Source organism: Raphanus sativus, chromosome 3 (genome assembly GCF_000801105.2).
Source record: "Raphanus sativus cultivar WK10039 chromosome 3, ASM80110v3, whole genome shotgun sequence".
Lineage (NCBI taxonomy): Eukaryota > Viridiplantae > Streptophyta > Magnoliopsida > Brassicales > Brassicaceae > Raphanus > Raphanus sativus.
In genome coordinates, this window is record NC_079513.1 from 603,693 (window position 1) to 629,842 (window position 26,150).

At 35.8% G+C, this 26,150-nt stretch overlaps 3 protein-coding genes, 1 long non-coding RNA gene and 2 other non-coding genes across 12 annotated transcripts; 2 read left to right on the plus strand and 4 right to left on the minus strand.

The window, feature by feature from the left end:
* Nucleotides 1-554: 554 nt before the first annotated feature.
* On the minus strand, nucleotides 555-7,857 carry LOC108847258 (DNA mismatch repair protein MSH6). Its single transcript, XM_018620456.2, has 21 exons — nucleotides 6,655-7,857; nucleotides 6,462-6,561; nucleotides 6,188-6,290; nucleotides 6,047-6,100; nucleotides 5,885-5,959; nucleotides 5,612-5,680; nucleotides 5,394-5,477; nucleotides 5,081-5,275; nucleotides 4,379-4,929; nucleotides 4,166-4,295; nucleotides 3,690-3,781; nucleotides 3,407-3,585; nucleotides 3,130-3,332; nucleotides 2,942-3,043; nucleotides 2,694-2,856; nucleotides 2,021-2,307; nucleotides 1,796-1,933; nucleotides 1,563-1,642; nucleotides 1,378-1,477; nucleotides 1,116-1,245; nucleotides 555-1,017 (listed from the first exon to the last, which is right to left on the minus strand). Exons 1-21 carry the CDS (start codon nucleotides 7,616-7,618, stop codon nucleotides 800-802), a joined length of 4,017 nt encoding a protein of 1,338 aa, XP_018475958.1. The 5' UTR covers nucleotides 7,619-7,857; the 3' UTR covers nucleotides 555-799.
* An 843-nt stretch (nucleotides 7,858-8,700) lies between these two features.
* On the minus strand, nucleotides 8,701-12,991 carry LOC108847257 (DNA replication licensing factor MCM7). The gene is made up of 15 exons (XM_018620455.2): nucleotides 12,840-12,991; nucleotides 12,685-12,752; nucleotides 12,376-12,435; nucleotides 12,041-12,270; nucleotides 11,752-11,929; nucleotides 11,538-11,660; nucleotides 11,358-11,447; nucleotides 10,951-11,093; nucleotides 10,630-10,807; nucleotides 10,187-10,378; nucleotides 9,909-10,081; nucleotides 9,612-9,815; nucleotides 9,368-9,533; nucleotides 9,063-9,284; nucleotides 8,701-8,979 (listed from the first exon to the last, which is right to left on the minus strand). The coding sequence occupies exons 1-15, from the start codon at nucleotides 12,868-12,870 to the stop codon at nucleotides 8,881-8,883; spliced, it is 2,157 nt and encodes a 718-aa protein (XP_018475957.1). The 5' UTR covers nucleotides 12,871-12,991; the 3' UTR covers nucleotides 8,701-8,880.
* A 59-nt stretch (nucleotides 12,992-13,050) lies between these two features.
* On the minus strand, nucleotides 13,051-13,122 carry TRNAH-GUG (transfer RNA histidin (anticodon GUG)). Its single transcript has one exon. It is a non-coding gene; the product is annotated as a tRNA-His (tRNA).
* A 115-nt stretch (nucleotides 13,123-13,237) lies between these two features.
* On the minus strand, nucleotides 13,238-13,309 carry TRNAH-GUG (transfer RNA histidin (anticodon GUG)). Its single transcript has one exon. It is a non-coding gene; the product is annotated as a tRNA-His (tRNA).
* Nucleotides 13,310-13,579: 270 nt separating this feature from the next.
* On the plus strand, nucleotides 13,580-18,108 carry LOC108847256 (sugar transport protein 7). 3 transcript variants are annotated; one of them, XM_057004644.1, is made up of 5 exons: nucleotides 13,580-13,736; nucleotides 13,852-13,969; nucleotides 14,710-14,931; nucleotides 15,005-15,324; nucleotides 16,925-18,108. In XM_057004644.1, the coding sequence occupies exons 3-5, from the start codon at nucleotides 14,787-14,789 to the stop codon at nucleotides 17,999-18,001; spliced, it is 1,542 nt and encodes a 513-aa protein (XP_056860624.1). In that variant the 5' UTR covers nucleotides 13,580-13,736; nucleotides 13,852-13,969; nucleotides 14,710-14,786; the 3' UTR covers nucleotides 18,002-18,108. The 3 variants fall into 3 exon arrangements, with proteins under 3 accessions (XP_056860624.1, XP_018475956.1, XP_056860625.1); XM_018620454.2 differs by lacking the exon at nucleotides 13,852-13,969; XM_057004645.1 differs by lacking the exons at nucleotides 13,580-13,736; nucleotides 13,852-13,969 and adding an exon at nucleotides 13,764-13,795.
* A 1,592-nt stretch (nucleotides 18,109-19,700) lies between these two features.
* LOC108846518 (uncharacterized) lies at nucleotides 19,701-25,073 on the plus strand. 5 transcript variants are annotated; one of them, XR_008943606.1, is made up of 6 exons: nucleotides 20,424-20,721; nucleotides 20,842-20,931; nucleotides 21,064-21,197; nucleotides 23,511-23,717; nucleotides 23,782-23,835; nucleotides 24,570-25,069. It is a non-coding gene; the product is annotated as an uncharacterized LOC108846518 (long non-coding RNA). The 5 variants fall into 5 exon arrangements; XR_008943607.1 differs by adding an exon at nucleotides 19,701-19,779 and having other exon boundaries at nucleotides 20,591-20,721; nucleotides 20,807-20,931; nucleotides 23,511-25,073; XR_001948666.2 differs by adding an exon at nucleotides 19,701-19,779 and having other exon boundaries at nucleotides 20,591-20,721; nucleotides 23,511-25,072.
* Nucleotides 25,074-26,150: the final 1,077 nt, after the last annotated feature.

A 26,150-nucleotide genomic window follows, 5' to 3' on the forward strand; every position in this document is an offset into this window, starting at 1 on the left:
TTAAGGTAATTTTCATACTCAGCAACAAATGCCAACTTAGCACAATGTTAGGAATTTGATTTTTTTATTTATAATAATTGAAATCCAACCTCTTTTGTTAATGAGTCCTCACTGGCATTTCTGCTCCTGAGGATACTGGGAGGGTGGTCTTGGTTGCTTAGAGATCAAAAGGGACGATTCTAATGCATAGCCAGAACATCTTTGTTGAACACTGACTCCTTCAGTGATGCTTAACTTTATGTTGTGGAGATGAGCTATTCTGAATATGGAATCTCTGTAGCAGTGGATCATTTTAGAGCTGTAATTCGTCCTCCTGTTTGGCCATCCATCAATTTTCTTTCTAAATCCATTAATAATCCAATCAAAGAAAAGCAAATATTTGAACTTTTTATTGCAAAAGGTGTGATTACAGAGTATCGTTGGTAAACCTTAGTCTCTTCTTTAATTTACTGGTGGTTTTTGTTGCAAGTAAAAATGTTGTTTTAATGATTTTTTTAGTTCTCATGAAAGAAAAAAAAAAATATTTGGGTATAAAACCAAATAAACAGAAGGCATTCAAACAGAAACTGCGAGAACTCTCATCATTATATACACAAAAAACTGAAGGTTCCTACTACAGCAAAGAGTCTGAAAACCCTAAAACTTCACAAAAAGAGCAAAAACCTCAACCCATGGTGTCTATACTCGGAGATTTTAGTTTTCGACATGAGAAAAATCTCATAGATAAGCTTTGGTTAAGGGTTAAAAAAAGAAGAAAGATAACACCAGAAATGCCTCTATAGCATCTAGAAGACTAAAATCAATTGGTTAATAACCGGAGAAACGCGTTAGCCTTGTAGTGTAGCTCAGACAGCAAAAGCTTTAAAGTTGCAGTATCAGAATCTGATCCAACACCACTGATGATCTGCTTTATCATTTCTACCATTTTATGATCAGCCTTTTTATGGTTTTTACCATATAAGCCTTCGAATTCTTGGGATTTAATCACGGCTCTCTGAAGTAAATCATCTGGAAGACCTATAGATATTGATTGAAACCCAGAAAAAAAGAAAAAGAACAATGTATCATTGAATGCTTTTGTTTCAAGTGAAAAGCTTGGAGGCGATGATATTTACCAGCTAAGCGAGCAACGTTAACTCCATAGCTTTTAGGACATGCACCAGGCGTCAATCTGTAGAGAAATGTAACTTCTTCCACTCCACCAGTTCCTTCTCCCACTTGACATCCCATATGGCAAAGCGATACCTATTATCCAAATAATATCATGAACCCATCCATCAGATTGACTGATAGTCTCAAAAAGTTTTCCATAAGCAGAATCATTTAGTTTAACACTGATCTTGATCAACTATCTTAATCAGACACTTTCCACAATACCTGTGGATTGGTTTGATAATCCATAGAGAGACGATGATAATGAGTAGAGAACATTCCTCTGCACTGCACTTTGTCTATGAAGTGCTCAAGTACCGATTCCCTGTAAAAAAGATAAATTTTTAGATAAGGGTGAACACTAGCAGTTATGTCTCAGCAACAAGATACGCAGTAATGGTTCAACATACGCAATGGCTTGTCCATCTGATGTGGCTGTTCCTCGGCCAAGCTCATCTAGTACCACCAGAGAATTTCGAGTTGCTGATGACTGCATATATTATGATATTTACAAACTTTCTGTTAGTGTGAGAGTTGGTTCGCATAGTTTAACAAGGCATGTAATGAAAACTCAGGTATCACATTAATCTGAGGGAAGCTTCATGTAAACAAAGTTGACAAACAGTATATGAACATTACTTACCAGCATTACAGCAGTTTCTGAAAGTTCTGTTAAGAACGTGCTTTGTGCTGCCATAATATGATCTTTTGCACCCATCCGGACAAAAATTCTGTCAACAGGCGAAAGCTCAAAGGTTTCTGCTGGGACATCTGCTCCAATCTGTGACAAAAATATCATCATTGCTTGAAATCATTTTCATCAGAGATTAAATGGGTTAAGATACACCCAAGTAAATGATGGCGTTACCTGGGCCAAGATCACAGCCAAGCAAACTTGGCGAAGAAGAGTTGATTTTCCACCCATATTAGGGCCTGTAAGGAGGATGAAGCTGGACTGCCTAGAACCACCAATCTTTACATCATTTGGTACAAAAGAGCCTCTGCCTAATGAATCACCCCTCAGAACTGGATGCCCTAGACCAGTGGCGGACAAGTGTGGAACACCATCAGATGTAGAGCCTGATATTACTGGGCGGCATCTTCCTCCTTCGTAAGAATCACTTGCAAAAGCGAGGCTGATCAACACGTCTAGCTCTGCAATAGAATGGATTCATGTTAGCAACAAATCCACAGAAAGATAAAAGCCCACACTTTGTTTGCATGCCTAATTCTGTTAAGCTATCTTCTACCCAAGTATCTTTTGCTTATAAGATGTTTTACATCTGTAGCATTTTACACAATAAATTGCATTTCATTTTTATTCTGTGCATGTCTACTTTCTAACCCAGTTTACTAACTGTGGAATCAAATTAAATTCTAACTGGCTCGACAAATGCTCACAACCATGACACACAAAGCTAACACCAGGGGTAGTGGCAGTTACTAACAGGTATTGATTAGGGAACAAGTCATTTTTTGAAGGAAGATACTGATTTAAAAGAAAACACAAACAAAACTTCAAAACATGAATTTGTCCATACCAGCTGTTGCGGAAACCAATTGTCTCCATTCTTCTTGATGCTCGCAGAAACGTCCAATCAATCTTTGCGAAATGGTCTTCAGAGCTGACTCTTTTTCAGATTTCGCTTGTGCTAGCTCTTTTAATAATTTCTTGATGGTAGGAGTCCAATATCGAAAGACACCCTGAAAAGATGGACGTGAAAAGTTAGAAGATCCCGTGATTAAAATAAAGCTCTTTATAGTGCGGATATATCACTATTTTGTTTACCTTTTTGGATGAGCATAGTTCATAATCCTGAGGAACACTCCCACTTAAACTTTCAGGAATTTCCAAAAGGTATTCGTCTTTCCCAACTGTAACATACTTTATCTGGACAATATCACCAACGCTCTGATCAGCACCCTCAGTTGATTAGGGATTTAATGGGAAAAACATATATGGAAGTATATTCTTACTGATGCATCTCCCAGTAATTTTCGTTGCTCCTTCAGATGTTTTGTCAAACTGAACTCCAACTCTTTTACCGTTTTGCAGGTAAGATCATATTCTTCATCAGCTCCTTCATGAGGTACTATACGTCCAGAACTGTGAGCTTCTACCCAGTCAAAAGCATCCTTGAAATACTTAATGAAGGGTGAGATGTTTGGAAGACTTTGACCTGGCATAAAAAGTATTTAAGACGCTGTCGATTTACCAGCATAAGAATGTGAATAAGGAGAGTATTGATGATACCAGGAGTAAGTAAATGACGCAGGCGTCTGGATTTATCATGCTCCAAACTAGCACGAAGGGAAGTACATGCTTCTACCATTGTTTCACAACCACGCAGAGTTGATATGAACTCTTGTAGCTGCTTCTTTGCTACATCCTCATATAGAACCACTTTATCTCCATTTCTTCCACTAGCTTCACTGTACCATGTAACACATCGATTTTATTTTAACAAAAATCTTTAGTAGATCACTGATATAACATGAAATGCAAGAAATAACATGAAATCCAGCTAATCACTTACATGCTAGAAAAGATACGTGCAATCAACCGCTCCATGTCTGGAAGTCTTGACAGCGCCTTCCGGAATTCCAGCGAGTATGGGAGATTTTCCCCCTGAAAGTAAGGACAGTACCATAACACATAGAGTTGTCAGACGGATAGCATAAATGAGAATCCTAACTTTGCATGCAGAGTAAGCTTCGTATTATTAAGGAATTTATTTCCAGAAATAGATGTTTAGTTGAAAACACATCAAAATATCAGATTTGCCATTGAAATATAGTGGCACAATGGCATAGCATGATCCCCACAATGGGAAAATAGAGTAGTTCGTAAGAGATTTGTTCATGGATTGGGAAAAAGAAATGAAAAGGGCGAAATGGGAAACCAAAAGGACCGGTTATTGTCTACTTGAGAAGAGGATAAATATATCTCATTGCTTGTAACACGCACACATGTCAGCAGCGTATAAAGTCAAGCAATAATTTAAAGACTCACCCGAAGAATTGCTACAGCATCTTGGCGTTCTTTGATCAGTTCTGGATTATATAAAGGTCTTGCCAGCCATGTTTTCAGCAACCGTTTCCCAGACGCAGTGATACATTGATTCAATTGTGCATACAGCGTTCTTCAAAAGACAACAGTCAATATTAGTTTTGGAACACATCAGTTACGTTTGATAATATATAGCAAGATTGTGAGATACTTTACCCCGAAACGCCTCCATTTCTGCTGTTTTCAAATATCTCAAGGTTTTCAAGAGCAGCAGCATCAAGAACCATGTGCTGTTTCTCAGTAAAGTTGCGGAAATCAGAGTAAGGCAGGGATTCAAACTTGGCATATCTAAGTAGACTCTCATCCAAGAAAGCTTGTCTCAGGTAGTAAATGGCACCACCAAGAGCAGAGAGTGCCAGGCTACCGTTCTTGTCTCCATTCGCTAATTCAGACAACATTTTTGGTAGGAAGCTTGAACCACTTTTATTGCTAAGGGATGAATCCCCTACAATCTTTCCCTCACCGGAATAAGCAGAAGACGGTTGACAACTGATTCTCTTGTAGAAAGTTCCAACTTCATGTATGGTCTTCTCTGCATCCCAGAACTCAGAAAGTGGAATCAGATTGTTTACCAAGGGATTTCTGGTGTATCTAACAATTGTTCTCTCTGTTGCAGAACTCAACACGTTAGCTGGTTTAATAATTTCCACCGGCCTTGTCTCAGAAAGCACGCAAGACAATGCACTGCAATCTTGATCATCCTTGAACTGGTAGGAATTGAAAAACAAATTCCATAAATTAGAGTAGAAAAGTCAAAATAGCCACAGACACGGTTACTATGATAGATGATTCATGAAATGCTACATATGCTAAACATGCATTGCTTTTCTTTCAATCAATTCAATGACAAGAACCCACCTGCCCCAGGATGATCTTCTTTGTAGCAACATCAACCAAACATACACCAAAATTGCGCTCTGCTTTCTCGTCGGTTAAACTCTCTCCTCCTTCAGTCAACGCCATCAGATAAGATGCATCTGGATTAGTTAATACCATCTCCCCATCTGTCAGCGTACCTCTTGTAACAACTGCACATATTTCACGCTTCACAACCTACAAAAACAGGAGTAATGTCATTACTAGTGACTCACTAGGAATCATCCGTATCATTTCATTAGCAATCAAATTGATTGGCTAGAGAGTGATGATGCCTACTACAACAAAGACTTACTTTATCCTTGGAGCCTTTCTCTTTTCGGCGTCGCTCCAGCTGATCAGGTGTTTCTGTTTGCTCCACCACTAAAACCCGATAGCCCTGCTCCAACAAATTCAATCAAACCAATTTCTATCTTACAATATATAACTTATGCCCATGAATGTGAATATTTCCCACACATAAGAATAAATAAATCATACTTAGATTGGATCGCTATGTTTCAGGAAACAAACCTTTTGAACTAATTTCTCGATGTTTACAGAGAAATTCTTCTCAGGAAATCCACAATGAGGTTGTTCTCCCTATAAACAAAAATCTACATCAGGTGCTTTCAAAGAAAAAAAACATTACACAGAGAGAGCAAATATTAAATACATAGCGCCATACAAATGAAATTGGAAGGGGCGTTTTTAGCATGATTTGATGTCAATCCGTTGGTATTTTATAAACTTTTACAAGATGCATCGAAAAGCACCAATAGTTATGAGCTATAAGAAATCAGTTACCTTCATGTAACGTAAATCAAGTTCCTTGGTTCCTACGTGCGCATCCATCTCATAAAGCTCATAGAATTTACCCATCTGCTTGTCATCAAAAGAAAACAATATAGATCACCAAATCCCCCATCAATAAATAAGTTATGATTAAATGACCACTTATTGATCTACCTTGAAGAAAAGAACTTTGTCCATATGTTTTGATTTAAACTCCCACCATTGTCTCTGAAAAGAGGAGATCACAAAATCAAATAAGTGAAACTTTGAATAGCTTAATAAAATATCATGATGCAGATATCCATGTCCTCTTACCTGGCCTCCTGTTAATCTCTTGACAAAATCAGGAGGAAGGTAGAGTGTCCTCGGATCATAGTTCTCATCGGTAGGCCGTCTCCTTTTTGCATCACGTCGGTCTCTGCTCGCCAGAAATAATGTTCCAGAACAAACACATTAAAAATTAGCTAAAACAGGGATCATACAAAAAATGTTCCTGATATTATTGTTTAAGAGGGTGCCTATTCTACATTATTTCTGCTCCTAACCACCGTATCAAATAACCTCTATAATGAATGGACCAAAGACTTACACTCCCATGAAGCGAAACTTCTCAGATTCACGCGCACCAAATCTAGCCAGAGCATCACCATCCAACACGTTATCATCCAAAGCCTTGACCACCCTATCAGCTGCAGTAAGACAAGATAAAAACCTTTTAAGTATTACAAACCAAAAAAGGCAAATATAAATAAACCTTTAGAACAAGAGAACATTTGTATTACCTTCTCCAATCTTCTTCACAGGTTCCACAACAGAAGCCTTGAAACCTTTCAAGGTAGCATCTTTATCAGTCTTGCTTTTCTTCTCACCACCAGGTTTCGCTGCTTCACTAGTCTTCTTCCGCTTTCTAGAGTCAGTTTTGGAAGGAGTTTCTTCATCTTTCTCTTCTTCATCCATCGTATCATCCTCAGCATCCAACTCCACATCATCTTCTTCACTCTCACATGCTTCCTCCTTCCCCAAGTTCTTTCCCCAGTCCTCATCACTAGAATCATCAGCTTCACTTTTATCTTCTTTCTCTTCTTCCACACTACCCATCTCCACGTCTTCATCCTCATCATCCAACACAACTCTTCTGAAAGACGAAGCGCCACGTCTCAATCGTTTAAAACTCTTTGCTGATTCCTCCCCAACAACCACCCATTCGATCTTCTCCTTCCCCAAATCCAAAGACTCCTCTTCCCCGTCTTCATACTCAACCATATGCTTACCTCCACTCTTATCGTACGATGTCACGCTCCCATCGTACCATTTCTTATCCAACGGCCAATAAACCCTAACTTGCTTCCCCACCACCTCGTCTCCGTACGTAGTTGCTTCCGCCGATTTCGGAGGCGAAGGTGTCTGTCCGATGACGAGGAGTGGCTTCTTGAGCTTGGGATGCACAGGAGAAGGAGTCGCCGGAACGGGACTGGGACTACGAGAAGGAGGGATGGGTTTGGAGGCTTTGTTATTGGAGAGAGGCGGAGAATTAGGGTTAGGGTTAGATTTGGGGGTTTTGGTATTGGAGAGTGGCGATGGAGACGGGGAATTAGGGTTTGGGTTAGATTTGGGGGTTTTGTGATTGGAGAGTGGCGATGGAGATGGAGAAGTAGATGAAGCGGATTTGCAGAAGAAGGAGGTGATTTGACGCTGAGGATTCACCAGGGGAGACCTCCCGCTGGTCTGACGGCGAGACGGCGCCATGCCGAGAGGAAACAGGAAGGGTGAGGAGACGAGGATCGATAAAGAGAGAGAGAGAGAGAGAGAGGGAAAGTGAGAGAGTGTGGTGACTGGGAACTGGGAGGTTAGTGAAATATAGCGTACGGATTGCGCGGGAACTTTCACCGGGAAAGACGCCGGCGACGCTTGTGAAATGGCGGGAAACAACGCCTAGTTATTAGACTAAAATAATTAAGGTAGGTGCCCTGCTGCTGCGAATGTTTATCTCGAAAATGAAGCCGTTGTTGCAGGGGAAAAGTGCCTATTCCAACCTGAACAATCTGGATCGTGCCAAATACAATCCGAACTAATGGTTAATGTCAAATACGACCTGAACTCAATTAAAATTTTAAAAACCTATCCGAATTTTTTAAAACGTGCATAAATCTATATTGAAATATTATTAAAAAGTTGAAATTACATAAACTACTATTTTTTCATCGTATTAAATTTTAAAACTTTGGTGATAATTTTTCTGATTTATATAAATACATAACATATTTTTACTTATTATATCTTCAATAAACTTATATCTTACTAAAATATAAATAATAAAATATTTATAGTTACATGGTCTTAAATATACTTAAAATTTTGAAGTTATTTATAAAAATTTCTTGTATAGATTATTTTTATTTTTAAAACTTAAGTGATTTTTTTTAAAAGTTATTATTATATATTTTAATATTTTGTTCAATTTTGCAAGGTAAAAGGTTCAAAATATAAATAACTTCAAAAATTTTGAACAAAATATCAAAATGGGCTAGGCACTTTTCCCATCAAAATGGGCTCACACCAAGGCCCATTAGTTCTTCTAATTATCGAATACAATAACCGGTCAAGGTTGCACCGATCTGTTTGTTTCTTATGATTTCCTAGAACTTAATCTAACTAAACCGGAAAAAAATTAACATGGAATTTCGGTAAATAGTTTCTTTTCTCCATTTCATCCTTCCTTTCTCTTGGTTTCTGCTTCCTGAAGCTCTAGAGATGTTTAGTTAATAAGGTTTGTGATTTTCTCTATGTTATAATCTAGTTTTATGTTTTGGTTTTTGACTTTTTAAATATATCCATGTAACTCGTAATACATAATTCAAATGTTCACATTTTCCAACGAGTACACAAAAGTAGTTTTTGCTTAAGTCTTTAAACAGCTAATTGTACAACAAAATCCTAAGATAACAAAGACAGCACACATTTTTTTTTGGCTATGGTGTTACTGGAATTTTTTTATAAAGAGAATGGATTTAGATAAAACGGATGTCAAAGGTGTTGGGATCAATCTGCCAAACATTCAAAGCTGCATACTCCTCCAAACACTCCTTTAGCTGAGCCTCACTGTATCCCTGTTTTACATCCAAAATCACTCAAGTCTCAGTGATCAATCATTAGCATCCATTAGAAAAAAGAAGATGAAGAAGTGACAAACCTTTCTGGAGATCCAGTTAAGCGCATTTGCGTAGCTCACATGGGTCTTGTTCGACCTTGCCGCTTCGTCTCTGATGATGGAGTATGTGTCCGATATTGCATCCAGTCCTGCTTTCTGTCTATCATCCGCATACAGTGATATCTTCGACATTTGCATCAGTCTAAGCGCCTCATCCACGTCACTTTGTGCCACTGATTCTGAGAATCTCAACCTTGCTAGTGCCTATTCAAACAAAAATCAATACTCAGATTGTCACACAACTCAATTCCAACCCAAGTTTCCTACTTCCAAGTCTTTCTACTTACAGCGGATATGCGCAGAATACTGAGCAGAGTTCTCACTGTTGTGTAAGAATGAGGAGTGTTTGATTTTGCTTCTTCTTGCCTGATGCTGGAGTAAGCTGTTGCTATGTATTCCTCTAACTCCGCTGGAACGTATGGGGATAATCTCCTGGCAGCTGAAATGTATGCACTAGAGAATACCAGAGATGCTCATGTTAAGAGTCTACAGAACAAGAGGAGGAATGTTTATACAAGTGATTCAACTTACCGGAGAATGTTAGGTTCTAGCGGCTCAAAGCCAAGGGCAGGAGATTCGTGTGTCTGGTGCACATGAAGTACGTGTTTAGCCAGTTCAAGGTCGCTGTCCATATCAGCTCGATCTAAGATCAACCAGAGAAGATCGAATCTTGAAAGAAGGGCTGGTGGAAGATTTATGTTTTCTGCTGGGGTTCTTCGCAAATCGTATCTTCCCCTTCATAAAACACAAAGATGCATAAACTTAATAACTGATAGCACTGTTCATGGAATGTTTTTTATTTATTCATGTTGGAAAAAAGTCAGTTACCAGGCTGGATTGGCTGCAGCAAGAACAGCTGTTCTAGCGTTCAAAGACGTGGTAATCCCAGCTTTTGCAATGCTTACAGTTTGCTGCTCCATGACCTCATGAATTGCAGTACGATCTGATTCATCCATCTTATCAAACTCATCGATTGCACAGATTCCCATGTCAGCCAGAACCTGAAACAAGAAAATGTAGCAAATGTTCTAAATCATATAGCTCTTTAGCAAGACATGAAGTTTTCTAAAAACATTCAAAGCAAAGTATCATTGTATCTCACTCACCAGTGCTCCTCCTTCTAAAACCATCTCATTTGTTACTTGATCCCTCATAACAGCTGCAGTTAGACCAACTCCACTGCTACCTTTTCCTGTTGTGTAGACTCCCCTTGGAGCAACATTTATTATGTGCTTGAGAAGCTGACTTTTAGCAACTCCAGGATCACCCATCAAGCATATATGCACATCTCCTCTGATCTGCAATATAAATTATGCATGGCTGATTTTAGTTATACGTTAATAAAAGCAATGTGCTTTAGAAATTCTGTACGCAAATATAAATCATAAAGCTCCATAACTCAATGAACGAAGACTACGGACACTCCAAGTGAATGGGAAGAGGTAAGAAAATATAGTTGGAGATGAAGTAGACAAAGATACTGTTTTTAATCCGTGTCTACTTCTCAGCAAATAAACGGAAGATAAAATTAGAGGACAGGAGACTTCACCTTCATCCCATCCTTTAACTGCCTGTGAGGAGCACCCACAAGCAAGATAAGCAAAGCTTTTTTGATATCTTCATGTCCATAAATCTCAGGGGCCAGAGATCTCGATAGCTTATTGTAAATGTCACCATCCTCAGCCAAACGTGCAATCTGTTCTTCCTCATCTTTCTGGAACTCATACCTGTAGATTATAGTAGAAAAGGTCAAGATGCTTACTGATATTGTGGACACACCAAATCAACTTTATAACTTAAGAAAATGCCAAAAACATATGTTTACTATATCAGATACTTATTCAGAGTCAAAGGTGTAGTATTGGCTTACTCCTCGTATTTCTTCTTGAAATGAGTCACAGCTGTTGCTTCCAGATATGTGTCTGCTACTAGTCCAGCTCGAAGTGCCTTAAACCCAGTGTAAGGAATGGGAAGAAAAATCCCTGAGAATTCAACAACGTCACCAGGTGCTACCTACAAGGGTTAAAGGAAGCTAGTAAGAAATTAACAATTCTACTGGAAGTAAACAATATATTGATGGAGTCCATTGTTCTGTTAAGTGCTTTTTTGACGCCACTAAGCTAAAATTTCGCTTAATTCAATAGCTGATGAACGTGTTCTTCTAAGCCGCATAATGCCTTCATCACGAACTATTCCGAGTCAACCTAGCTACTTATTCAGAAAGAAGTACAAGATAGACTCCAATGGTAGCATGAAAGCAAGGTCAGGAAAAACAACCTTTCTTGTTAACTCTCCTCTTAAATGAACAGTCATTGACCTCGGAATATGCCCTTTAGGTACGTGCTCAGCCAACTCTTGCATCTTAGCCTGCAATATAATGAACAACTTTTTACTCATTAGTTTGATATTAGATGTAGCATTCACATAAAATGAACAACCCTGAAACCAGAACAGAACCTCCTGAAACTTAAGAAACTTTGATGCCCTGAGCTGAAGAATAGGATTTCCGGCTTTGCTGTTAACACGACAGCGGCTGGAGGGGCATTTAAACAAAGGCATGAAAACTCTTGATGTAACTTCCTGATTTAGCATGCAAGAGAACAATTATCAGAACTAGCAGTTATTAGATAAAAAAAACAGAAACTAGGAACTGGCAGGCAAGGTTAAGTACCTGGTAGATTTCATGACCACAATCCTCACATGTGTATACAGCAACCGCCATCAGTGGCTTGACATCCGAACAACGGGTCACAATACCAGCAATCCTAACAAGTTGCCCAATGTGTGAAGCCTTAACCTCCCTTATGGTAGATGGCCGTCCCTTTGAAGGAGCTTTAAAATTAACCTCGCTGAATAAAAAATAGATTCATTAGTCAAGCTTTTGATTCAGCAGCAATCCAGAAACAATGCATAACCTCTCATCACATAAACAGACCAGATAATTTATATACAAAACTTACTAAAATCTTTTGATCTCCGAAGGGATTTGCTGACGGGGATCAGAAACATCCGCATTATCAGTTCCATCCTCGGCTCTCTGGGTCATGAGTATGTCATGGTCATCATCTGGAAAGGCCTCGGTGGGTTCAGGTAGAAGCTCGTCAATAGCAGAGGAGAAAATGGAAACGTATCGGCGTGTGTTCTCAGTCAAGCGTGTCATAAACTCATGAAACTCATCAAAACCCTTGTACTGCAACAACAACAACAAAGAGAGACGGGTAAGCTTCTCTTCTCTATCACTCACTCACTTCATCTAAAAACGAAAACAGCAGGAGATAAAAGAATAACAACTCACATTGATTAGGTCCTGGAGATCGACCTGAATAGCCCGAGTCTTACGATTCGCAACTTCTTGCTACAGACAAAAAAGGGGGGAAATTATAAGGAGCCCAGAAATCAATTTCACAAAATTTCACAGAAATCATGAAACACAAATTAAGAAACATGAATGAATCTACCAATTTCACTAATTGAATCCAATAAACCCTAACTGAGGGAGATTCGCGAAACCCTAACAATCTACAAAATTTCAATCGAATCAGCCCTAAACTGAAGGAGATTCGGATAAACCCTAACAAAAAAATTGAGGAGAAGAGAAACTCACGAGGATCTCCAAGTACTTAGATCCGCCGTTAGCGTCGGTGAAATTCGCGAGAAACTCCTTCGCGAGCGCTGCAATAACAGAAGAAGAGAGTGGTTAAAACAAAACAAAAAAACGGAAAATATAAACGAGAAACGAAGCAGTGATTTTACTTATACCTTTATCGGCTTCGAAATCATATTCTTTCATCGTTGAAAACTCAGACTAGCGAGAGAGAACGAGAGAGAGTGAAATGATTGACGAGTGAATGCAAATTAGGCGGCAAAGCTATGTAGATGGAGATGAGGTTTAGGCGGGAAAATTGCAGAGTGAGGAAGGGCGGGGTTAAATGGACGGCTCAGATCTAATAGTACGGGGACAAAAAGGAAGTGTGGCTGCCGAGATTCGAGCTCGGGTCTCCACGGCCACAACGTGGAATACTAACCACTATACTACAGCCACTTTGTTGCTGTTATAAACGACTCTTAGTAATTTATAAATGCATGTAGTGTTGGTGAGTAAGTAATGCCAAATGTCGACAATACCCCAACCAGAAAAACTATATGAAAAAGAGAAGTGTGGCTGCCGAGATTCGAGCTCGGGTCTCCACGGCCACAACGTGGAATACTAACCACTATACTACAGCCACTTTGTTGTTATAAATGTCTCTTACGTTTTGTATTACTTATGAAAACGTTATAACAAATTAACAATTATTTGTTTCCAAAATAGTCTGATTTTATAACATTTTCGTTATATAGCAAAAGTGGACAAAGCTTGTCACATTCATTCATCTTATTGTGGTATTCATTTCTAATTACACATCCCCTACGACTCATTCTCCCATTAACTTTGTGTGTAAAGCTTCCTTCATTGTGGTATTTCTTTCTACTTACACATCTCCTATACGAGTCACCCTCCCACAAACTTTGTGTGTAAAGCTGGATCGGACCACATGCATGATCTTTCTCCTCATTGTGGTATATCTTTCTACTTACACATCTCCTACCACTCATTCTCTCATAAATTTTGTGTGTAAAGCTGGATCACATTCATCTTCCTCCTCCTTTTTTGTGGTATGTCTTTCTTCTTCACTCATATCCTAAGACACATTATCTCATCATCTTTTTGTCTGGTGAGCTTTCATTATGATTTTGATTTGTGTGTGATTCTCATTCTATTCGACTTTAGTCCTTTTTAGCATGTAATACGTCTCAGGCAATTACAATTTCATGAAAATAAATAGAAAAGAGAGACAGAACTAGCTAGTTCCCGTCTACCAGAATTCGTCCAACTTCTTGTTTTCCATGTAAGTCTTCTTAATAGTTTCTTCAGGACCGAATTTGTTTTTCTTTCAACCTAGGACGACCAATCAAAATCAATCACGCATGTTTCATTTCTTAACTCTTTTGTTTGAAAACACTTATTATTATTGTGTTTTTCTATAAATATTTTTTCTCTGGCTTGACGTGTATAAATTGATTAGAGTAATTATAAGAGAAGTTTCATAAAGTATGAAGAAAATAAAAATAGAAGAAATGTTAAGGAAATGTTAGCCTATTAGAAACCCATGAAAACATCTATACCTAGCTTTTTATAATAAAAAATTCAGTTATTTATGTATATTATATTATATTATAATAATGATAATTTATTGTTGAAAACCTGTAAATGAAAAACTTTATGGATAAGCATGTTTTAAGAATATTTTTTCTTTCTTTCTTCTTAATATAAGTAGAATTTTCTGATCAAGTTCCCACGATCACCACAAATTGTGTATCTAACAAAAAAAAAGATTTATGAAAATGGAGATGAGATTAAGACATGCAAATCAGCATTAAACTCAAATAAATGTGAACGTATATGGTCAAGACCTCTTAATAGCTGTTCCTTGTTAAAGCCATCGCTTACTTGTTGACCTTTTAAACCCCAATAATATTATACTACCAAGTACCAAACACAATTATCACATAGGACGAATTGAATGCGAGCCACGTGAAGATGTAAATGTATAGACCCTTCAAGTCTTTTTGTTTCATTTTCTCTCAGCTTCTGAAAATTTGAGCTCAAGAAAAAAGTCAACTATCGCAGCAACTTCCTAAGAAGCAGAGCAGACCAAGAAGAAAATGGCAGGAGGGTCGTTTGGTCCAACGGGTGTGGCTAAAGAAAGAGCAGAACAGTACCAAGGGAAAGTCACTAGCTATGTCATCATCGCTTGTCTTGTTGCAGCCATCGGTGGATCCATCTTTGGATATGACATTGGAATCTCAGGTTCTCTTTATCATCATCATCTTCTTCTTACTCCTCTTTAAAGTCCAAAGTCTGAAATGGGTTTTGTTTACAGGAGGAGTCACATCGATGGATGAGTTTCTTGATCAGTTTTTCCATACTGTTTATGAGAAGAAGAAGCATGCTCATGAGAGTAATTACTGCAAATATGATAATCAAGGATTAGCTGCTTTCACTTCTTCACTCTACTTGGCTGGTTTGGTATCTACTCTGGCCGCTTCACCCATCACTAGGAACTATGGAAGGCGTGCGAGTATTGTCTGTGGTGGAGTCAGCTTTCTTATTGGAGCTGCCTTGAATGCTGGAGCTGTGAACTTAGCGATGCTTCTTGCAGGACGAATCTTGCTCGGTGTTGGCATTGGGTTTGGAAATCAGGTTAGACAGACCAATTGTTTTGGTTGTTTTAGGTAGGCATGGGCACTCGTTTGGTTTCGATTTGGTTCTCAGCGGGTCATGGTCCTTTGGGGTCCTAGAGATTTAGATCCATCTAAATACCTCTAAAATTTTGGTTTGGTTCTGGGTAGGTTCTTATCCGACCTGGATCGGTTTGTGTCTAAACTTTTAGAACTGCTATCCCATTATAATTCGGTTCTGATATATAGGACAAGAATAATCTCAAAGTATTGGAATATTCATAAGAAATACTCGAAAACCTAAAAATATCTGAAATCCTATAAAACAAACATTTGAAACGCATATTCGAAATGCCTATATGCAACCGCACATGTATTAATTTTCAGTTTTAATTTTTATTTATTTATACTAGATAGTATATTTGTAATATTGATCGTTTTATATTGACTAAACTAGAGGTGGATATTTAGGTATTCACTCGAATTCGGTTAAAATCTATTCGGGTTTGAGATTTCCGAGTTTAAAAATTCTAACTCTATTCGGGTATTTATAAACTTTAGTTTCGGTTTGATTCAGATCTTTGCGGGTTTGATAACATGTTTAAACTATTTTTAGACTTTCAAAATTTATATATCTTTAAATTTTCCTAAATCTAAAAATAAAAATAATCTAACATGTAAATTTGAGTAATGTTAGCCAAAGTACCTAAATTAAAAATTAAAAATAAGTTTAACTTGAATATTTGGATGAAAAATAAATAAATATTTTAAGTATTTTGGTGTTTTGATTATTGTTTATCTACTTTAGATGTTTACTTTTGATTATTATTTATATTTCAAATATTTTAAACAACTTAAAATAGTTTATATCTTGGATATTAACTCGAAAAATAACTAACATATTGAAGTATATAAATATGATTTAAATACATTCGAATATCCGAAATATTTTGTGCGGATAAGGTTTGGTTATGGTTCTCTAGATACCAAAAAGGTAAATCCGTTTGGATATTATCTAGTTTCGATTCAAATTTGCTAATATTTTTTTCGTTCAGATAAAAAAAGTGTTGATATTATAATTTTCATGAACTGTTTGTCCAATAAAAATGTATTTTTTTTGAATTTGACATTGATTTAATGGAGAAGTTAATGAAGTAAATTTAATTTTGGAAACACACATTAATCTAAGTGAAAAGACAAAACATTGAAATAGAAAGTATTATTTAATTGTGTATTCAATTCAAATTTAATTTTAGAAAATACATTAATCTAAGTGGAAAAGATAAAACATTAAAATATAAAATATTATTTAATGTCAATGGCATACCATTATAAATAAAAGTGTAACTCTCAAAACTGAAATATCCAAACCAAATTTTTTTGAAAGTATCTGTAATACCGTAAATACCTGAAAAACCATTAAATTTTACATATACAAAATTTTCAGGTAATGCGGGTATATGGTAGAATCCGCACCTAAACCAAAATTTATAAATAAATAATTCCCAATACTTAGATTATGACCTAACCAAACTTGTATTTTCGGATCAATCGAGGTACAATGCCTTATACCAATCTTAATGAAACTTATTTGGTTATGTCTTCTTTTTTCCCCTTCTCAGGCGGTTCCTTTGTATTTATCAGAAGTGGCACCAACACATCTCCGAGGTGGTTTGAACATGATGTTTCAGTTAGCTACAACTCTTGGAATCTTCACAGCAAACATGGTCAACTACGGTACTCAACAGCTTAAGCCTTGGGGATGGAGACTATCTCTCGGCTTAGCTGCTTTTCCAGCCTTTCTCATGACGCTAGGAGGGATTTTCTTACCCGAGACACCAAACAGTTTGGTCGAAAGAGGGTTGACAGATAGAGGAAGACAAGTTCTCGAGAGGCTAAGAGGAACTAAAAACGTAGACGCCGAGCTTCAAGACATGGTAGATGCAAGCGAGCTTGCTAACTCCATCAAACACCCCTTCAGGAACATTCTTCAGAAACAGCATAGGCCTCAGCTAGTTATGGCTATCTGCTTGCCAATGTTTCAGATCCTCACAGGGATAAACTCAATCCTCTTCTACGCTCCTGTTCTGTTTCAGACAATGGGGTTTGGAGGAAACGCTTCTCTCTACTCATCAGCTTTGACAGGAGCTGTTCTTGTCCTCTCAACGTTGATCTCCATAGCGTTAGTGGATAAACTAGGTCGCAGAGCTCTTCTCATCAGCGGAGGGGTGCAGATGATAATCTGTCAAGCCATAGTCTCAGTGATCTTGGGAGTGAAGTTTGGAGACAACCAAGAGCTTTCAAAAGGCTACTCAATAGTTGTTGTCATCTTCATCTGTCTCTTTGTGGTAGCTTTTGGATGGTCATGGGGACCTTTAGGGTGGACCATACCGAGCGAGATCTTTCCATTAGAGACACGTTCAGCTGGTCAGAGTATCACGGTTGCTGTGAATCTTCTCTTCACTTTCTTCATAGCTCAAGCTTTCCTCTCTATGCTCTGTGCATTCAAGTTTGGAATCTTTCTCTTCTTTGCTGGATGGGTCTTAGTGATGACAATCTTTGTCTACTTCTTGTTGCCTGAAACCAAAGGAGTTCCTATTGAAGAGATGACGTTGTTATGGAAGAAACATTGGTTCTGGAAAAAAGTTTTACCTGCAACAAATCATAAAGATGAGAGTAACAACAACAGTTCTATATAAACTGATTTTTGTAAGGTCATTAGTCTTTTTGATTTTGTCAAGAAGAATCAAGAATTTTTGTGTGTTTAAGATTTTATTGCATATGTAATAACAAGATGCGATCATCATGTGACAAGTAAATTCATAAACCACTGGTTTATTTTTAAAAAAATCCTAATTACATTTTTATGCTTTATAATCTACATATTAGTAAAATATATTATTTTATAACATATATGTTTATAATTACTTTTTTATTTGTACATAATATTATATTAAAAATTATAACTTGATGTACTATTTATATATTAAGTTGTTTTTTGTTAGTTTATTTTAATTTGAAACAACATACTTATTTCTTTTTATTTTTGCATTAGTTTTCTATGAATTGTTATTAATTTTATGATATTTTGTCTTCTTCAAATTAAAGTCTTGAGATTTTTTATATTTGACTAAAACAAGGTAATAATATATTTAAATAGGTTTATTTATAAACTATATATTTCATTTTATGTTTTTATTTTCCTACAAAGAAACGATAACCATTATAATTAATTAATTTAAGTTGATTTTAAATGTAGTGATAGAATATGTAAATAAAAAAATACATCAAAATATTTAATTTATTGTAAATGTAATAGTTAATTATGTAAATTAAAAATTACTTAATCTGCTATCGGTGTTTTCAAACAATTTTCATTTATCGTATTATCCATATTTCCAAACAATACAAAAATATAATTTTAGTTTTAATAATATAGATAACAAAATCACTGAAAGGAATAGTTCCATGAGGGGTTAAAACCTTTGTTAATTGTATTTATGATTTCCAAAACAGCTTCATCTATTATATTTGGTTTTAGAAGAATTTTATGTAAGTTACTAAATCTTTTCAAATCTACAGCTAAAATCTTACCACAAATAAATACACAGCCACAACAAATAAATTTACAACTTTAATTTTACAGCAACAAATATAAAACTACAACTAATTCCAATCAACCTTTGTATCATTCTTTTTTTTTGTTGACATCAAATGTCCCATTTATTGAATAGAGTATTCCAATTAAACCCTATATCATTCTTTCTATATATTTTTTTGATAATTTTCAAAAGCAAGTATTCAAATGTCAAAATGATAAAAGGATGTTTCACTAATGAGGTCAATGACAATTAGAACTTATTCTATAGATATATAAAAGATAAATATAAATAAATCTTATATAAAAAATTTCAAATATTATTTGAGTTTACTTTATTGAAGTATTTTTAGGTAACAATTTTTCTTTAATAAGTTTAAGAAAATCTTTATCAATGTGTATCATATCTTTGTGAATTTGAGTTAAAAAACTTCTTAAATCTGAAAATTGATAAATATGTAAAATGAAAATGATTGGTTGCATTGTAATTGTAGAAGTTTTCATGTAAATTTAGCGAATAAGATTTTTTGATGTGATTGTATCTAAAGGAGAAAATAAATAAAAGAGAAAGATATTCATACAACAGTAACTCCATTTTGAGTTAACAAAAAAAAATTGGAAACTGCCAAACAACAGAGACATGAAAATGACGGCTAAATAGGTTAGACACGTGGAAAAAAACAGGTTCGGTTTAAGAGGTAAACGCAGAACCGGTTTGATTTCAGAATAAATCAACGCAAATTTTAAAATATAATTAAACCGTTAATCCAGTGTTAAAAAAAATTGAAATATAACCGTTAGCAAAACGCTAACAATACATGAAAGAGAAAACATTTTTTCCCGAATAAAAAAAAAAACTTTGAAGAACTCTCAACCTTGGTTCGTAACTGTTTCGACTCTTCCAAACTTTTCAGAAACGGATCCAATTCATTAATATAAGTGTTTCCATCTCTTTTCATGAATTTTCAGAAACTTTTCATGAATTTCTTTGAGGATTTTTGATCGCAATTTTGTTTTTAGGGTTTCGTTCTCTTTAGATTCCGTCCCGATTGGTTTGGGAGTTCTCGATCTTTGTTAGGGTTTCGTGCTAATCGTTTTTGTTCGATTGATGTCTATAGTTCGATTGATTGTCTTGTTCCTTTATAGTTCGATCGCAATTTTGATTTAGGGTTTCCTTCTCTTTAGATTCGGTCCCGATTGGGGGTTTCGTGTGAATCGTTCTTGTTTGATTGATTCAGATTGGATCCGACCTGTTTGGTTTGGTAATGAACTCTGTGAAGAATCGATTTGAAAAACCCTGTTTTACTCTTTTCATTAGCTTTCTGTTTTCTCCTCAAATTCTTATTCTTGTCATTAGTTAGTTTCTGAGCATGATTATTGCATAGATCCTTAACAAAAGTTCTTAATACACATATATGTATGTATATGTATATGTATATATTATATATGCGTATATAATTGTTTGTTAAGGACTTTACGGAAACCGAAACCAAAAGTTTCTTAATTAAGGAATTTTCGGTTTCGGTTTCCGTAAAGTTCTTAACAAACAATTATATACGCATATATAATATATACATATACATATATATACATATATGTGTATTAAGGACTTTTGCTAAGAATCTATGCAATAATCATGCTCTTTCTGTTTGTGGTTATGATGTATCTTACATTCTTACTACTGTTTCAGTTAAGCTTCACACCAGAAGAAACAGTGTGACGAGAGAGAGAGATTGAAGAGCTGAAAGGCGAAACAACAACATACAGTACATGGGTTTCTATAGCAGAATGTTTTTGCTGTGAAAAAAACCTGTCATTAAGGTAAATAACTCTTTCTATGCTCTACAACCTTGAGAGAATTATTAATGGAGTCCCTCACCTCCCCCTCTTGTGATCTAATCTCTAGATTATCTTTCCTTCCTCTCAAACGAGTGTGTGCAGTTTTCACACAATATTCATGACCCAACACACCACGTGACTTTGCTCCCTCCCTCCTTGGACACGTCATTATTCTTCTAGAAGTATGCCAAGGTAAGAACCAACCTTACTTCTTGGCTAAATCCTCCGAGGCCTCTATACCCTTTGGGCCTTGTTGCTACTTTAGTCTTGATTATTCTCAGCAGATGGTAAAGCCCACGTAACAGTATCTTCCTACTGTTTCAGTTAGCTTCACACCAGAAGAAACAGTGTGACGTGAGAGAGAGAGATGGAAGAGCTGAAAGGCGAAACAACAACATACACTGGTTTTATAGCAGAATGACTTTGCAGTGACTCCGTGTGAAATACCTGTCATTAAGGTAAACGACTCTTTCTATGCTCTACAGATTTCCAATCAGTTTTGAGATGATTTTGAGTTCAACAACAAGAAGATTTCAAAAAACCTTTTATTTTATGGTTTTTTTTTCAAACTCTAAGACCGATTGTTTTTTATTTTGTTTTGATGTTTTGGTTTTCCACTTCAAACCCCCAAAAAATCTTACACAGACACTAGTCTAATAGTGTTCTGTCGGATTCTTATTTTGGGAACATTGTCCCTTTGTTGCCCCTAAAGGAAACTTATCACCCACTGCTTTAAAAAGTCTTTTAAGACAAGAAGAGACTTTATAACCCACGGCTTAAGAAGGAAGGATCTGTTTTTGATTATTTGGATGGATGGGATTATAACAACCAATGGGCAATGGTTAAAAAAGTCTTTAAGACAAAAGACTAAAATCAAAAACATTTCCTTTTTTTTTACTTACCCACGGCTTAAGAAAGATATGTTTTTGATTATTTGGATGGAATGGATTATAAGTGGTTAAGAAAGTCTTTAAGACAAAAGACTTGAGAAATCAAAAACAGATTCTTATTATACTTACACCCACGGCTTGATTGTCCCTTTGCTGCCCCTAAAGGAAACTTATTACACACGGCTTAAAAAAGTCTTTTAAGACAAGAAGAGACTTTACTACTAACCCACGGCTTGAGAAAGATCTGTTTTTGATTATTTGAAAAGAATGATGATTATAACGAGTTAAGAAAGTCTTTAAGACAAAAGACTAAATCAAAAACAGATGCTTATTTTAGTTACCCACGGCTTGAGAAGATCCTGTTTTTGATTATTTGAATGGAAGTCTTTAAGACAAAAGACTAAAATCAAAAACAGATACTTATTTTAGTTACCCACGGCTTGAATATCCTGTTTTTGATTATTTGAATGGAAAGGATTATAACCACCAATGGTTTAAAAAGTCTTTAAGATAAAAGACTAACATCAAAAACGGATCCATATTTTACTTACCCACGGCTTAGAGAAAATCTATTTGGATGGAATGGGAGTATAACGAATCAAAGGGTTTGACAAAGTCTTTGAGACAAAAGACATGAGAAATCAAAAACAGACCCTTGTTTTACTACTACCCACGGCTTACATAGAAAAGACATGTATGAGACATGTCATGTTAAAAGACCTACGGCTTAAGAGTGTTTAGTACCCACGGCTTACAAGTCTTTAAGACAAAAGACTTAGAAATTAAAAACAGATCCTTATTTCACTACAACCCACGGCTTACATAAACAAGACATGTCAGTTAAAACACCCACAGTTTACAAGTCTTTAGACAAAGGCATAAGACATGTCATGTTAATAGGACCCACGGATTAAAAGTTTTTACTACCCACGGCTTACAAGTCTCTTGACAAAGACTGCATATCGAAAACAACAGATCCTTATTTCACTACCCATGGCTTACACATAAGTCTTAGACAAAGACGTACAAGACATGTCAGTTGAAAAGACCCACAGCTTACATACGGCTTACATACAACTAACGATTAAGGGTTTAAGAAAGTCTTTAAGACAAAAGACATGAGAAATAAAAAACAGATCCTTATTTACTACTGCCCACGGCTTACATAGACATGTCAGTTAAAAGACCCACAGCTTACAAGTCTTTAGACAAAGGCATAAGACATGTCATGTTAATAGACCCACGGCTTAAAAGTATTTACTACCCACGGCTTACAAGTCTTTAGACAAAGGCATAAGACATGTCATGTTAATAGACCCACGGCTTAAAAGTATTTACTACCCACGGCTTACAAGTCTTTAGACAAAGGCATAAGACATGTCATGTTAATAGGCTCACGGCTTAAAAGTATTTACTACCCACGGCTTACAAGTCTTTAGACAAAGACTGCATATCAAAAACAGATCCTTATTTCACTGCCCACGGCTTAGATATAGGCATGTCAGTTAAAAAGACCCACGGCTTAAAAGTCTTAGACAAAGACGTATAAGGCATGTCAGTATTAAAAAAACCCACGGCTTACAAGTCTTTAGACCAAGATGTATAAGACATGTCAGTTTACTTTGGATGGGAATAACAAACCACGAGTATAACAAACCAATGGTTTAAGAAAGTCTCAAGTCAGAGACTACACATGGGTTTCATAGACTTGTCGAATGAAAAAAAAACTACCCATGGGTTTGATTCTAGAATGCGGCTTAGATAAAGAAAATGTGAACCGAGAACCATTTGGATGGGAATAATACGACCAAATGGTTACAAAGTCTTCAAATATCCAGTCATGTAAGTAAAGACTAATTAATTTGATTTTTTTTCTTTCAGGTTTGTGCTTTAGGAGGTCTGAGGAGATTGCAAATGTAGCAGACTTCAAAGATTTGAAGTGGTTTGTTGAATGGAAAAACGACCAACAACTTCAAAATACTACAAATCATATGTGATTCTTTAATGTACCACATGTACTATATAGCGACACATAGACTGTTCAAATTTGAAAAACCGATCTTAGATTTAGGCACAGGAAGGAACATGGTAAGCATGAGGCATATGACTACATGCAAGTAAAAACTAATTAATTTGATTTTTTTTCTTTTAGGTTAAGCTTTAGGAGGTCTGAGGAGATTGCAAGTGTAGCACACTTCTGCGACAGGTAGTACATCTCTTTGAATTAGTTGAGTCTCACGTAGATATATATATTTGTAGGTATGTGAGACTTCTGTAGTTTATGTCTGAGAAACTTTTTATTTATGGTCACCCACTAACCTTTCGTGATCATATTCATGTAATTTTATAATTTAATTTTGGTTGTTGTATGAATGTCCTACATTTTGCATTCTACATCATGTCTTTACAGTTCTGAATTCTGCACTCTGCATTCTGATTTTTGCATTCAGCCTCATGACTTTACAGTTCTGCTTTCTGCATCATGTATTTACGGTTCTGGATTCATCATCATTTCCTTACAGTTCTGCATTCTGATGTTTGCATTCTGCATAGCTGCATTCAGCATATATCCTCGAATTCTGCATCATGTATCATGTCTTTACAATGTTATAGTTAAATTTGTATGTCAGAGAAATTATGCCATTCTGCTTCATAGTTTATATATACTGATTATTATTGTAATATATTATCTAAGTGCTATTTTACATGAGTTCTTAATGTACACTGAACAAAAAATAGATTTGTTGTGGTGCTAGTGTTTATCCTTAGTCGTACAGAGTTGACGGTTTTGGAAATCTATTGAACCATCAACCATTGGTGTATTTATTTAGCATGTGCAACAGATCATTCTTGATTTCTCTATTATGTTCTTTTAATGATTGATGTAAAAAAAGGGTAAGAATTAGCAGCCGAACTCCAATGTTCTCATCTCTTTTGCAGGTATGCATCATATGTGCTCTAATCTTCTAGGTTTTTAGGTACGCTATATTCTACGTCTAAAAATTTATTTCGGTTTCAAAAACCGTATATTTGCTATAATAGTGGTTAAACTTGGAAGTTCTCGACTCTCTAGCAGAGATATTTATGTAAAAAGTTTAGCTTTGTTTACTGTGAAGGCAACGTTTCAAAGAAACTGTATAAATGATTGTTAAATAATGGTCATTTTCCACTACATATTGTGCATTGTAGCTTGAGGTAATTTCAGTCGCAATCTCTTAATATCTTGCATCTGGTCTCGTTTATTATCTACTCATATCTAACCTTTCAAGATGATAATATTTACTACTGCTCTTTTCTGTTTAATATGGAAAATCTGAATTTAGGTGTTAGTTTTGTTGATAAAAATGCTTGCTATATCTTTTAAAGACTTCGTAATATGATAGAACTAGAGTTGGTTTGTTGCCTAAACCACTTTCGGCCCTTTTTTGTTATGTCTTTTTTTTTGGTATGGTCGCGGATAATACAATCTCTACGTTTGATTTTTAAACTTTTTGTAATAGTTAGTGTGGAAAATTAATTATTTTTGAAGAAATATATGTCTATCATAAACTATACCCAATAAAGGGCTCATTTATGTCATATCTATAACTGGTATGCATGTGGTTGCATCATAGATTGTTTTTAGTTAACGATTTGATTAGTAGATATGTTCTATGTTTAAACTTGCATGCTTGATTTTATTGTTTTGGCATAATCTGTGTTTTTATTAAATCAAACACTTGAATCTATATTATTCTTGAATGGAACCAACACTGACTAACTTTTATTTATTTTTAGTAAGAGGTGAATCAGGGCGTTGATGGATTTTTTTTTTAATGTCAAGACTGATAGATTCACCTCAAAGAAATTAGGAGCAGAATTAATTGTTTTACCTTCAATCATGCAACGTTAGATCACAAACCTTAAAAGTTATAAACTCTTTTTTTTTGGTCAAAAAAGTTATAAACTCTAAGACTTAACATTTTACATGAGAGAAACTCTAAGACTAATCATTTTACATGAGAGATAACCCAGCCGGTGACCCTAGCACCATATGGCTTATAACAAAGTTTCTTTATCCTGAGCAACAGAACTTCCAAGCTACTAAGCTTTAGTCCAGCTGTGAGTATTTAAGCTGCAGTTTATGGTTTTAAATGTATTATGCCCTTTGGTCTTAACGTTCTCTTTGTGAATTAAGTAGATAATCTTGCTTGATCAAGGCCGCCAAGTAGTTCTATTTAAATGTTCAGTGTAGTAAATAAAATGGACATGCACACTGAAATAAAATGGACATGTACATGAATGTGCATGCAGCTGAATTAAATGTCTGAAAAATATATTTTTTTTTCTTGTTGTAAAAGAAGGTAAAATTTTCCAACTATAAAAAGAAAACTAATTGTAATAAATTACGCGCGGACAAAAAAATAGATTAGTATCAGGAATCATGACGGCCGTTTAAGTCATAAATCATAGTGAATTTTCTATTTTTCTATTTTAACCTTTTTACATCAAATGTTCTATTTTAATTTTATTGGTTTGAAA